Source organism: Sebastes umbrosus, chromosome 2, assembly GCF_015220745.1.
Source record: "Sebastes umbrosus isolate fSebUmb1 chromosome 2, fSebUmb1.pri, whole genome shotgun sequence".
In the NCBI taxonomy this organism is placed as follows: Eukaryota; Metazoa; Chordata; class Actinopteri; order Perciformes; family Sebastidae; genus Sebastes; species Sebastes umbrosus.
In genome coordinates this window covers 13950787-13962888 of record NC_051270.1, presented here as the reverse complement: position 1 = coordinate 13962888, position 12102 = coordinate 13950787, and the positions used below count along the sequence as shown (strand labels likewise).

The 12102-nt window shown below is 41.8% G+C and overlaps 1 protein-coding gene across 3 annotated transcripts in view; it reads left to right on the top strand.

Moving 5' to 3' along the window:
- The window catches only part of trpm7 (transient receptor potential cation channel, subfamily M, member 7), a 46833-nt gene that overhangs the window by 26675 nt on the left and 8056 nt on the right, over positions 1-12102 (top strand). For 2 of the 3 annotated variants that reach the window (XM_037757588.1, XM_037757571.1), the window contains exons 20-30: positions 2197-2325; positions 2500-2751; positions 4695-4905; positions 6424-6556; positions 6669-6847; positions 7071-7203; positions 8099-8901; positions 9970-10064; positions 11244-11346; positions 11472-11548; positions 11697-11734. In XM_037757588.1, coding sequence (XP_037613516.1) covers positions 2197-2325; positions 2500-2751; positions 4695-4905; positions 6424-6556; positions 6669-6847; positions 7071-7203; positions 8099-8901; positions 9970-10064; positions 11244-11346; positions 11472-11548; positions 11697-11734 — 2153 coding nt within the window. The remainder of the gene's footprint in view (positions 1-2196; positions 2326-2499; positions 2752-4694; positions 4906-6423; positions 6557-6668; positions 6848-7070; positions 7204-8098; positions 8902-9969; positions 10065-11243; positions 11347-11471; positions 11549-11696; positions 11735-12102) is intronic. The other variant, XM_037757580.1, reaches the window with a different exon arrangement.

Here is a 12102-nt window from a genome sequence, read left to right as displayed (position 1 = left end):
TGCCATCGTGTGTTACATCATCTATGAAGATCAATGAGCCCGTCCCAGAAGAAGCCATGCAAGCCCAAGCCATGACATTACCTCCACCGTGTTTCACAGATGAGCTTGTGTGTTTCGGATCATGAGCAGATCCTTTCTTTCTCCACACATTAGCCTTTGCATCACTTTGGTAAAGGTTAATCTTTGTCTCATCAGTCCATAAAACTTTGTCCCACAACGTTTGAGCCTCGTCTAATCTGGCCTTCCTATTCTTATTGCTAATGAGTGGTTTGCATCTTCTGGTGTAACCTCTGTACTTTTGTTCCCGAAGTCTTCTGCGAATGGTGGATTGTGATACCTTCACTCCTGAACTTCTGGAGGTTGTTGGTGATGTTGTGAAGTTGTTTTCGGGTTTTTGCTTTACAGCTCTCACAATGTTTTTGTCATCAACTGCTGATGTTTTCCTTGGTCTACTGGTTCGAAGTTTGTTGCTCCGTACACCAGTGGTTTCTTTCTTCTTCAGGACATTCCAAATGGTTATACCGGCTATATGGCCAATGTTTGTGCAATGGCTCCGATTGATTTTCCATCTTCTCTCAGCTTTAAAATTGCTTGCTTTTCTCCCATAAACAGCTCTCTGGTCTTCATGTTGGTTACACCTTTTTAACTATAAATGCAGTCTACGCAGGCAAAACCCAAAGCTGGAACTGAGAGTAGACATTCAGCGCTATTTATTGTTTGAATAATCAATGTAATAGGACACACCTGGGCAACAAAAAACACCCGTCAGTCACATGTTCCAATAATTTTGCTCACTTGAAAAATGGGTGGGTTCAAACAAAAGGTGCTATCTTCTAAGTTTTTTTAAAAGAGCTAGATGTAAATACCTGGAAATAGAAGCTGAAATGCTGATCTCTTGTTTCATATTCATCTTTTGATGTCAAACCCAAATGTTTTGGCCTCGTTGTTCCAATAGGTTTTGGAGGAGACTGTATTTGTTCTACACCGTTAGTAGAATCAATACAATCTAATGCTCAACGTCAGTTAATTTCTTTCCCAGAGTGACATAGCAATGTGATTCTTGGCTAGTTGAACACCATCCTTTTTTGTCTTCAAATGAAAGCCACTACTTTTGTCTGGGCTCCATTAAACCCTATTGGAAGTGTTAACAAGTGGGATGCAAATAAGGTACCATTACCTTCACACTGCACCAGCACTCCTACTGGTTGGCTTTGTAGAGTGAGGAGGAATCTGAGATCGATAGCATAAATTTCTGCATGCGTTACGCTTACACTTAATTTTAAAAACACAAACTTTTCAAGAAAGAGGCAGTGGTAGCAGTTAAAGCTTATTTTAAACACATTTTCTTGGAATACACACTTACTACTCATTCACACTCCTGCACAGGATTATCACTCATCTTTTGTCTCACTTGTTCTTATGTTTATTTATATACACAAGCCTGAGGCTGGTTCTCAGGAGCCTTGGAGTTGTCATTGAGGGGGTTATTTGCAGAGACAGGGTTGTTTTTCAGGCTGTTCAAGACTGAGAGCTGCTGATACCATCACTGAAACTGCTAGTCGACGTCATATAGCCTGTGCCGAAGCTTATCTACATCTGCTGTTCCTGCCTCCATTCCGACTTCAACGCAGCACACAACAAATAGCTTACCCATCAGATGGGAGTGTTAATGGCTGATTTTCCAACAGTTCACACCTCCCATGTCAAGGTTCAGAGATTTTTCTAATCCAAGTTGTACCAAGAAACTGGACGTGTGTGTGCGTGTGTGTGTGAGCGTGCACATGTACTTTCCCACAGGCTGCAGTATGGTTGTACAAAAGAGCTCCTTTCTGTTCTGCTCTGCTCTGAGAGCTCAGAGGCCTCAGTCAAAATGGCAGACTGTGTGTTCCTTACTCAAATGATGAGGTTCAGCCCCTTCAGAGGGCCTCAACTGACCACGTCTCAAAATATTTCAGAGAGAGGAAGCCCCTCTCTCGGGAACTGCCTGAATTTAGAGGCTCTTTGTCGACACAGGCCAGTTATCATCTACGTCCAACATATCACACACAGTATATCTACATGTATGATATACATTGCATATCATATACAGCATTTCCATTCGTGGGAGAATTAATCTTTTATTTACATTTTGGAAAAAAGCGTTTTATCTAATGTTTTTGGAGTTGTTTATAACTCTTTTTGTTGTGTTGTTTTCAGCTCTTCTACCTGGGCTTCTTGATGACCTACTCGTATGTTGTCCTGGTGAAAATGCCTGAATGGCCTTCTCCTCAAGAGTGGGTGGTCATCCTCTACATATTCACCTCTGCCATCGAGAAAATTCGAGAGGTATGTGCAACAAAAGTGTTAGACCCATATTGTCAGGCTCTATAATATAAAAACAACGAAGGTAATGAAGTTTTTTTTCTTTAAACTTCACCGAAGGCTGCACATGAACTAATCTCCTCAGCATTCTTTCACATTGTCTTCTTTTTTGCTCCTCCATCTCCTTCTTTTCCCCAGATGTTTATGTCTGAAGCAGGCAAAATAAGCCAGAAGATAAAGGTGTGGTTCAGTGACTATTTCAATGTGTCCGACTTTCTGGCCATTGTGACCTTCTTTATCGGCTTTGGCCTGAGATTGGCCGGAGGTGAAGCCTTCGTCCCCGGGAGGACGGTGTATTGTCTCAATATCATCTTCTGGTACGTGCGACTCCTGGATATCCTGGCTGTGAACCAGCAGGCTGGACCGTATGTCATGATGATCGCTAAAATGGTGAGTTCTCGTGAGAGAGAGAGAAGTCAAACCACTACATGATGTAGAACAGGGGTCTCCTACCTTTTTTTTCCCCTCTAAGAGCTAATTTGACAAAAGCCATAAAGTCCCATGAAAAGATGTGGTGGACTTTGGTGGAGTGGCGCTCGCTTACGATACATATTTCACCGACTGACATGCTCGCACCGCAAATGAGACACACTCCTTTGTCATTCACATTTGTGAAAAAAGTCTGCTAACACCGCCGAATGTTACGGCGTCACTGCGGTGTAACTCGTTTAATTGACACCTGATTGGCAAATAATCATTTTGTGTCAGAAGGGGGTGGGATGTCGAATGTAGAAATTTAAACAAAGTGACTTTGTGTTATTAAATTTCTGTACATAATTGTTTTAACCTTTAGCGAACCACTCAGAAACAGGTAGCGAGCTACTTGTCGGAGACCCCTGATGTAGAGTAAGCAGACGTGAACGCTTTTGTAAATTGTGTAAAAGTTGTCATTATTTTTCCAACCATGTTTTTTTCTGCTCTCAGAGATACAATGAAACAAGAATAATATTTTAATATTTATTCATACACTACTTTGTTGATGTAAGTGGAATTGTAATAAGCCCTAGAACACTTCATGTACAGTAAGAATTTACATTAAAGTGTTTAATAGTCACAGACAACCTTAAATGATAGGCTTGTTTTGTAGCTTTTTAGGTTATACTGTAGTCTGAACAGTCCTTGCTATGTTTCTGTGCATTCACAAATTGCTCATATTCATATTTATGGTTTTATTTAATCCGCTCGAACATTCATATTTATACAGCGTTAATCATCTACATGCCGTAACCAGGTATTGTAACCTATTGTATTATCTTGAGCAGCCCCATCAGTTTTAGAAAACAGACTTTCTTTCCATCAGTCCTGCTATTTTTTTCTCCATTTGCTGTGCTCCATGTGTTTTAACAAAGTATTTATATGACTTTTGAGTTGATAGCTTACATTCAACAGAATATTGGATAACATGATGTTCATATCATCTGAAAATGAGTTGATTTCATTTCGTTAAAGGAGTAGTTCAACAATTTGTTTTAATATATCTACTTGCTTTCTTGCAGTTGCACTAAATGTGAAGCTAGAATCAGAGGATGCTTAGCGTAGCTTAAAGACTGGAAGAAGGGGGAAACGGCTAACCTGGGTCCGTCTGAAGCTAAATCAATCTGCTTACCAGCAACTCTTAACTTTACTAAGTTACAAGTTATATCTGGTTTGTTTAATCGACACACAAATAAAAGTTCAAAAATTACAAGTTACGTTCCTTGGTTTAGCCATTGACTTCCTGAAATCTAAGTAGTGAGCTGGTAACTGAGTTTTTTACCTTTGGACAGCGCCAGATTAGCCATTACTCCTACTTTCAGTCTTTATGCTAATCTAAGATAAGCAACTGATAGCTGTAGCTTTCTATTTCTGTAGAAATATTAAAGTGGTATCAATCTTCTCATCCTGTTCTCAGCAAGAAAGCAAATAAGTGTATTTCCTAAACTATCAAACTCCTCCTTTAAGTGAAATTAGGTTTAATTAGAACATAATCAAGTTTCCATCATGTACACCTTCATAGCTGTTACGTAGTCATAAACCCTTCAACATTACTGAGTCTGCCCTGGGGAGTTCAATACAGACATTATAAAGACAATCAATAATTGCTAAGAAACGGGCAACAACAGACCAAATCAAAGACTAGAAGAACATGGCCTCTATTCTTCTTTTATTTAACAAGCTGTCATATCAAAAGTGTAACAAAAGTAATAAAATGGTGCTGATTTTGGATCCCCAGAGTAGACGTGTGTGCACTAAAGAAACTCTGTGGATGTGCTATTAAGTCCAACATTATTTCAAGTAGTGATGATGCCATCAGTCATATGTTTCATGCATTATGTGTGTGACATCTCTTGCAGGTGGCCAACATGTTTTATATTGTGGTAATAATGGCTATAGTCCTGCTGAGCTATGGCGTACCCAGGAAAGCCATCCTGTACCCAGACGAGGGGCCCAGCTGGACGCTGGCCAAAGATGTGGTCTTCCAGCCGTACTGGATGATGTATGGGGAAGTGTATGCCTATGAAATCGATGGTAAGGACGATGAGGATGGTAGGGGAGATTACGCGGGTAAGAGCAGTTTTATTCAAAGCTTCTCACCACAGCATGATAGCTGATTGTCACTCAAAACAAGCACTGGAAATCAAACCCACGACGGCCTAATCATTGCCTCCCCTCACAGCCTCTCTCACACAACATGGCTCACACGCCGAAGCAGCCAACGCGGGTCTCTTTGGGGAGGGCGGGGCCTTTTATTTCACCACAGCATCGACTGCCTCGACTCGGTCTAGATAACAGGCAACGATTAAGTGATCAGCACTTGAGTCGGGCGCATTTGAAGCTTCGGTGGAACAAAACACCTGGCTGTGCTCCATAGCCTGAGTTGGCGTCCAGAGGTTTCACACACTGTTGAAAATTTATCACATGTTTACCAACTGTTACTGTGACCTGGAAGTGGTGAATAGTCAGATGTCAATTACGCAGTGTAAGTTTGTCGTAAAGTTATTCTAGTGAAAAGAAGAGAAATTTAAAAACAGAATTGAGTGATCAAGGTTAGTTTTCGAACAAAATAATCCTCTGAACAAATCCTAGTTGTAGTGTGTTTTGTCACACCTCAAGTGTAAGAAGCGAATGTCTTTACAATACACATGTATATGTCATTTTTGGGGGATTTACATTACATTACTAATATATCAATTTATTTATAGAAACAGCTGTTTCCACAGTTTAAACATCATAATGAATACATTTAATAGTAATCCAATTTAACCCCACTAATTTCTTTAACTTACTAACACAGAGGGAAGATACATACATCATATGAATCTAGAAAACTTAAGGAGTCCATCGGTACCAACCATGTCATACTAGTCCCCGCTAGTCATAATACTATTTGTCGACAAGGAGGGTAAATAATGTTCTTGTATGGTCATTTTCAAAGGGTGTCCCTTGACCTCTGACCTCAAGATATGTGAATGAAAATGGGTTCTATGGGTACCCACGAGTCTCCCCTTTACAGACATGCCCACTTTGGGACAAGTCATAGTCAAGTCAGCACACTGACACACTGACAGCTGTTGTTGCCTGTTGGGCTGCAGTTTGCCATGTTATGATTTGAGCATATTTTTTATGTTAAATGCAGTACCTGTGAGGGTTTATGGATAATATTTGTGATTGTTTTGTGTAGTTAATTGATTTCCAATAATAAATATGTACATACATTTGCATAAAGCAAACATATTTGCCCACTCCCATGTTGATAAGAGTATTAAATACTTCACAAAGCTCCCTTTAAGTTACATTTTGAACAGATAAAGAATGCGTGATTAATTTGCGATTAATCACAATTAAATATTTTAATAGATTGACAGCCATAATTAAAACAATTAAAATTTCAATGCAATTTCAAGGTAGTATTGTCCTCTTTTGTCTTAGTATGTATCCATGCGTGGTAGAGTCAGGGGCAGATAGTTAGTTACAGATTTTGCAAATGAACAAGACCTGGATGTGATATTTATTTGGGGGACGTGTAGGTGCGTGCATACTTGCAGGTGTGGGCATATCCTAAAAAGCTTCTCCTCTTCACAGTGTGTGCCAATAACACTGAACAATCAGTAAAGTCCCTGTGTGCGGCTGGAGTGTGGTTGACTCCTCTCCTACAAGCAGTCTACCTCTTTGTACAGTATATACTAATGGTCAACCTCCTCATCGCCTTCTTCAAGTAAGTGCCCAACATTTCAGTGCTAAATCCAGAATAATGTGCGCACTCATTTTTGCTGGCATTCTCCACAACATCATCATCCTCAGTGTAATTTCTGTACTCTGTTTTCCAGCAATGTGTATCTGCAAGTGAAGTCCATTTCTAATCTGGTTTGGAAGTACCAGCGCTACCACTTTATTATGGCCTACCATGAGAAGCCTGTCCTCCCACCCCCCTTCATTCTCCTCTGCCATATCTACTCCCTCTTCTGTATGTGTAGAAAGAGGAAGAAGGAGCATAACTACGGACCAAGTACGACCACACTACTGTCATTTTCTGGCAAAAACCTCATGTCTCCTAAATGTTGATTATTAAAAACCTGCTGGATGCCATTCATATATTTATATATTTTCAAGAGCAAACATCTTGGATTTAAATGCTTTATGTGTACAAAACAATTGAACAAAGTGTTGCTGCTTAACTGGGCATTAAGGAAATCTCCAACAGTAACACGGGTTTGCTGTCTTTCTTTCAGAGCTGTTTCTCACAGAGGAAGACCAAAAGAAGCTTCATGATTTTGAGGAGCAGTGTGTGGAGACGTACTTCCATGAAAAGGATGATCAGTTTCACTCGGGGAGTGAGGAGCGCATACGTCTTACCTCAGAAAGGTGGGACTGTTACTGGCCTTTTTTGAAGGTCTCCCTCTGGAGTTCTCTTGTAAATAAATAAACGTTATGTTGACAGTCAGTCTTAAGGTCTTTGCACACAAAGTCCGTATTTTTCATATGTGAGTCCAATGTGCTTTATTTTCCTATTTGCTGCAAAAATTCGCAATACGAGACAAAACTGAATCAATTACTTGAGTGCATTGGATAGAGCTAATCCAAAACGGGGCTAATGAATGAATGACATTAGCAAGACGCTATCGTTTAGCTACCTAGAGCACAATCACTACCCGCTGATCTTTCCTACTTCCTTTGTTTTGTGACCATCGCTGATTCCAAGCTGAACTGCAATCACCTGCCACAATATACCTTTATATTTTCCATCTCTGTATTTTTTTATTTCTTTTATCATAAAGCAGTTTGTGCAAGGAGACAAAGCGAATGTTTATCATGCCATTTTAGATGATGACGTTTGCATGGACGGTGGCTCTGAGTAGTCAAACAACCCTATTTTGCATTTCGACGGATGCAAAAAAACACAGGAAGCCCGCTCATAACAAATTGCTCCATAGTGCTACTAGAGGTCAAAAACGCCACAGGTTACCTTTAAGACTGTCTAAAAGCTAAAGGTCAAAAAGATGTAATGTTGAAATTAAATCAAATGAGTAACATACTCAACTGAATATACAGTAATTATGAAATTAAAACATTTCCTTAAATGACTAGAAATGAGAAAAATCTGACATTTTCAAAATGAATTGGTGAAAATGCCATGCTATAGCATTATTAGAAATGAAGAAATGTGTCCTCTACATTTTAATTGTAACAATATGATATTAACATTTAGGTAACACAAACTGGGCTGTGAGTAACTGAGTCTACTGTTTGTCATTTCCAGGGTCGAGACCATGTGTATGCAGCTGAGGGAGGTTGGGAACAAGGTGAACTTTATAAAACGCTCTTTGCACACACTGGACTCCCAGATCGGCCACCTGCAGGACCTCTCAGCTCTGACTGTGGACACCCTGAAGACCCTCACTGCTCAGAGGGCGTCGGAGGCCAGCAAGGTCCACAATCAGATCACCCGGGAGCTCAGCCTCTCTAAGAACGTGGTCCCCAGCATCGCCCCTGTGGCAACAGACACTGGCCCCCACTCCAAATCATCCGTGATAGGCAAACGCAGTGTGGGGGCCTACTTCGGCTCCTCTTTTCCCCAGGCAGGAGTCAACATTGCAGATTCTCTTTTTGGGATCGGTGTAGGGGGAGGGGCTGGGACGGAAGGTAGCCGGAGAGTCGGGCCCAGCCATGGAACAGGACTTGGGCTGGACCCCAACCTGAGCCCAGCATTGAGTCCAGAGAGGAGGGGGTTGTTTGGGCTCGGGTACCTTGCTGCAGAGGCTGGCTCCTCAGGCAGTGTCGGCTCCAGTGCCTTTGTCCAAAGTGCTGTGGCCATTTCCCCTCCGGAGCTGCGTCTCCGAGGCCGCTCTCTCACCCAGAGTAAGCTGACCCGTCCACAAGAGCCGGGCCTCTCCGACTCCCCATCCAGCCTGCCCAATGTGCCCTCCACCGGGGCTATGTTCCACATCAGCAGCACCCCTTCCCAGCCCAGTGGCTCCAGCCACCCAGAACTCGCCCTAGCGAGGCTTTACCAGCAGCCCTTCCAGCCAGACAGCACCACTGTAGAGTTTGGGGCATTTGTGGGTGAGTATGAGACTAAGGGTGAATCTTGTGTTGATGAGGAGATAAAAGAGGAGGGTGAAAACTGTGTGTGTGTGTATCCTACTGTTGTCATTGTCTCTAAGACTTCGCGCTCTGCTCGGCCTGCCTGTTTGCCTGCTTGCACTGCGAAGCCTGAGAACACAGAGGGGTTAGGAGGTGGGGGGAGAGAGAGGGAGGCGGGTCGGGGGTACGTGAACGAGGCGTTCTGCGACGACGAGGGAAGATCAGGCTTTCTGAGTAGACAGAATACAGACACTGTACTGGCTCCGGAAATTGAATCATCACCGGACGACACCCACGGAAATAGAGGCCTGCCAGGTTGTCCGCATGTCCCTGCCGTGGCACCCAGGAGACCCCACAGACGAAGGAGCAGGAAAGGGAATATGTCGGGACCACCTGCAGCGTCCTGCTTTGAAGATCAAAGTGGGTCATCAACTGCGCTTGACCAGAGGAACACGGCAAGAGAGCCAACTAGAGGTTTGAGTTTCAGTCTGAGCTTAAGTTGAGGACTGCGTCTGCCGGGTGCTCGGGGCCTGTCCATCTCCAGATCAGGATCCCTGTAGATCTTCAGCTGGTGCCTTTTCTTTTCCTTCCTCTGCTCTGTCTGGACCTCTTGTCTGACTGGTTTACTCTCTGTTTCTGGGTGGTTCTGAGGTTTGAATGATTGGTTGAGGTTTTCAGAGCTAACTTTCATTGATTAAGGATTTGTTTGGCAGGTGGAGGTGAGGAGTTTCTCATAAGAATCAGATGTTTGAACTGTTATATTTGACCATTGTGTTGATGATCATGTCACTAGAGTTGGCCGTGTGTTTGTTTGTCTTGTTCTGAATGCTACACTGTGGTTATTGTCTTAGATTTCACAATGGGAGTACTAAACAATTCTCTGTTAAATACTTCTAGCAAATAATTCTGTATGATTGTTTTGGTGGGATATTGTTACGTGAGGCAAACAGGAATTACTAGGAAAAATAAAAAGTATTTTATTTTGATAATGTTACAGACCGACGGGGCAGTTTAAATGGACCACTGACAGTATTTTCTTGGTTTCAGGACATAAAGACAGTTTGGACCTCCAGCACTCCACACCCAAAGAGGGCTCCGCCTCCAGCAGACAGCAAAGCCCAGTCACACAGACCAGATCACAGGTGTGTGTTTGTGTGTATATATGCATATAAGTATGGTTGTTTGGTGCATGGACGGTATATACAATTTGTTTCCCAGAAGAGCTAGGACCTTTTTTCTTTTATCCATGTCATTCATATTGACATCCAACATGTTTTTTTAAGCGTGTCTGTTTAAAGTGTGTTCCTGTCATATTTACCTTTTTATGTGAACACTTTGTAGATTATTGATGATCAATCAAACACTTGTTTTAAAGTTCCTTCACGTAGATTTTCTGATGTTCAAGTAAAAACGTGAACCTCCTTGTCAAGGTGGTGTCAGCCCCCCCCCCCTTTCAGCATTCACCATCATTTGCCAGTTACAGTCAAAATGTGTCACATCTAAATGAGCCACAGGGGAAACTGATTAGCAGAGGTGGTAATACAAACTTTAACCAAACTTCAACTAGATGCAGACTCTATTTGCTAAAAGGTGCGTCCAACCGGTGATTATCAAACTAACTTCCGCCTGGTGTCTGACCTGCAGTGACAGTGAGTTTGTTTCTCACGCATCGCATTGGTAGGGGTGTAAGAATATATCGGAAAAATCGAATATCATGATATTATGTTTTGTGATACTGTATCGATTCTCAAAAACCCTGTATTGATTTTTAATTAATAGTTTACATGCAAAGATTAAATCAGTCAGTACTGTATTTAATTTGCAAAGATATGCATCCTCTCAGTGTATGTGCCCTCTCAAAGTAGTGCTATGATTTTACAGAGACTGTGATAAATGCAAATACAGATCCCACTGTTCTAATTGCATAAAAAATTTTTTTTTACTCAGATTTTATGCACATAGTGGTGTGTTCTTTATACTATGACAGTTTTCCTAAAATTAGATTTAAAGAAATCGCAATATATCGCCTTGCTTACAGTATCGCAATATATTGAATTGTAACCCCTGTATCATGATACGTATTGTATTGCCAGATTCTTGCCGATACACAGCCCTACTGATTGGCTGTTGGTCTCTACTTTCCACAACTTATAAAAACTCGACATGCTGCTCTGACTGATTACTGTGAACGAATGATGGGATTTGTTGAGCTGAATCAGAGAGACCCTGATGCATCTCATCTCGTAATTAATGAAGTTACTAGATGATCCCCCTTTTTCTTTGTCTGTCTGTCTGTCTGTCTGTCTGTCTGTCTGCCACAGGCTCAGCCTGAAGGTCACGGTCACGGTAACATCAGAGCAGTCAACTCCTACGCTGGCTTCACAGAGTTTGACAGAAACCCGGCTTTGCTCCATCCTGACTCCAGTAAGCTCACAAAAAATAACACAAATAATGCTAAGGAAATTATTTTTAAATATATGTTATACATTTTTAGCGTCCCTGCTACGGTTACACATTATGATTTGTGATTGTTCATTGTGTTTTTGTAGCTCTGACAAAGAAGGACAGGAGCAGAGTGTCAGCTGAAGACATCCTCATCCACGAGGACCCCCGGGCTGCAGTACTGGTAAGAAATGTGTCTGATGAGTGTACTTTCATGTGTACAAAGTAAAAAAAAAAAACAGCAACACAACTCTGTATAGTTATATAACTCTTGTAAATTTTATTAATGCTGGTTTCTGTCAGTGTTTAACAACTTGTTGTTTCTCCACCAGGAAAGAGTTCAGGTCAAATCAGCCCAAGCCAGCAGCCTGTAAGTGTCCTCCCACTGGCCAACAAGATGTATACACACACACACAGACATACACACAACCCCGTACTTCGATACCTGTGAGGAGGACCCTCATTGACATTCCCCAGCAACCTTAATCATCCCAACTAAAAAAATCCCAATCCTTACCCTATATTTAGAGGACATAATATGATTTTACCTGTGCCTGTGCACCACGAGCTGCACCCTCGGGATGTAGACCAGTCCCCTTTAACCTAAACTTAATTCTAACCTGAAACTCAAAACCAAACCTGAACCCTCAAACAGGCCTTTGAAGGTCTACCTGAAGGTGAGGTGTCCTCACTTTCCAAAAATGTCCTCACTCACAACGTCGAAAACTCAAATTGGTT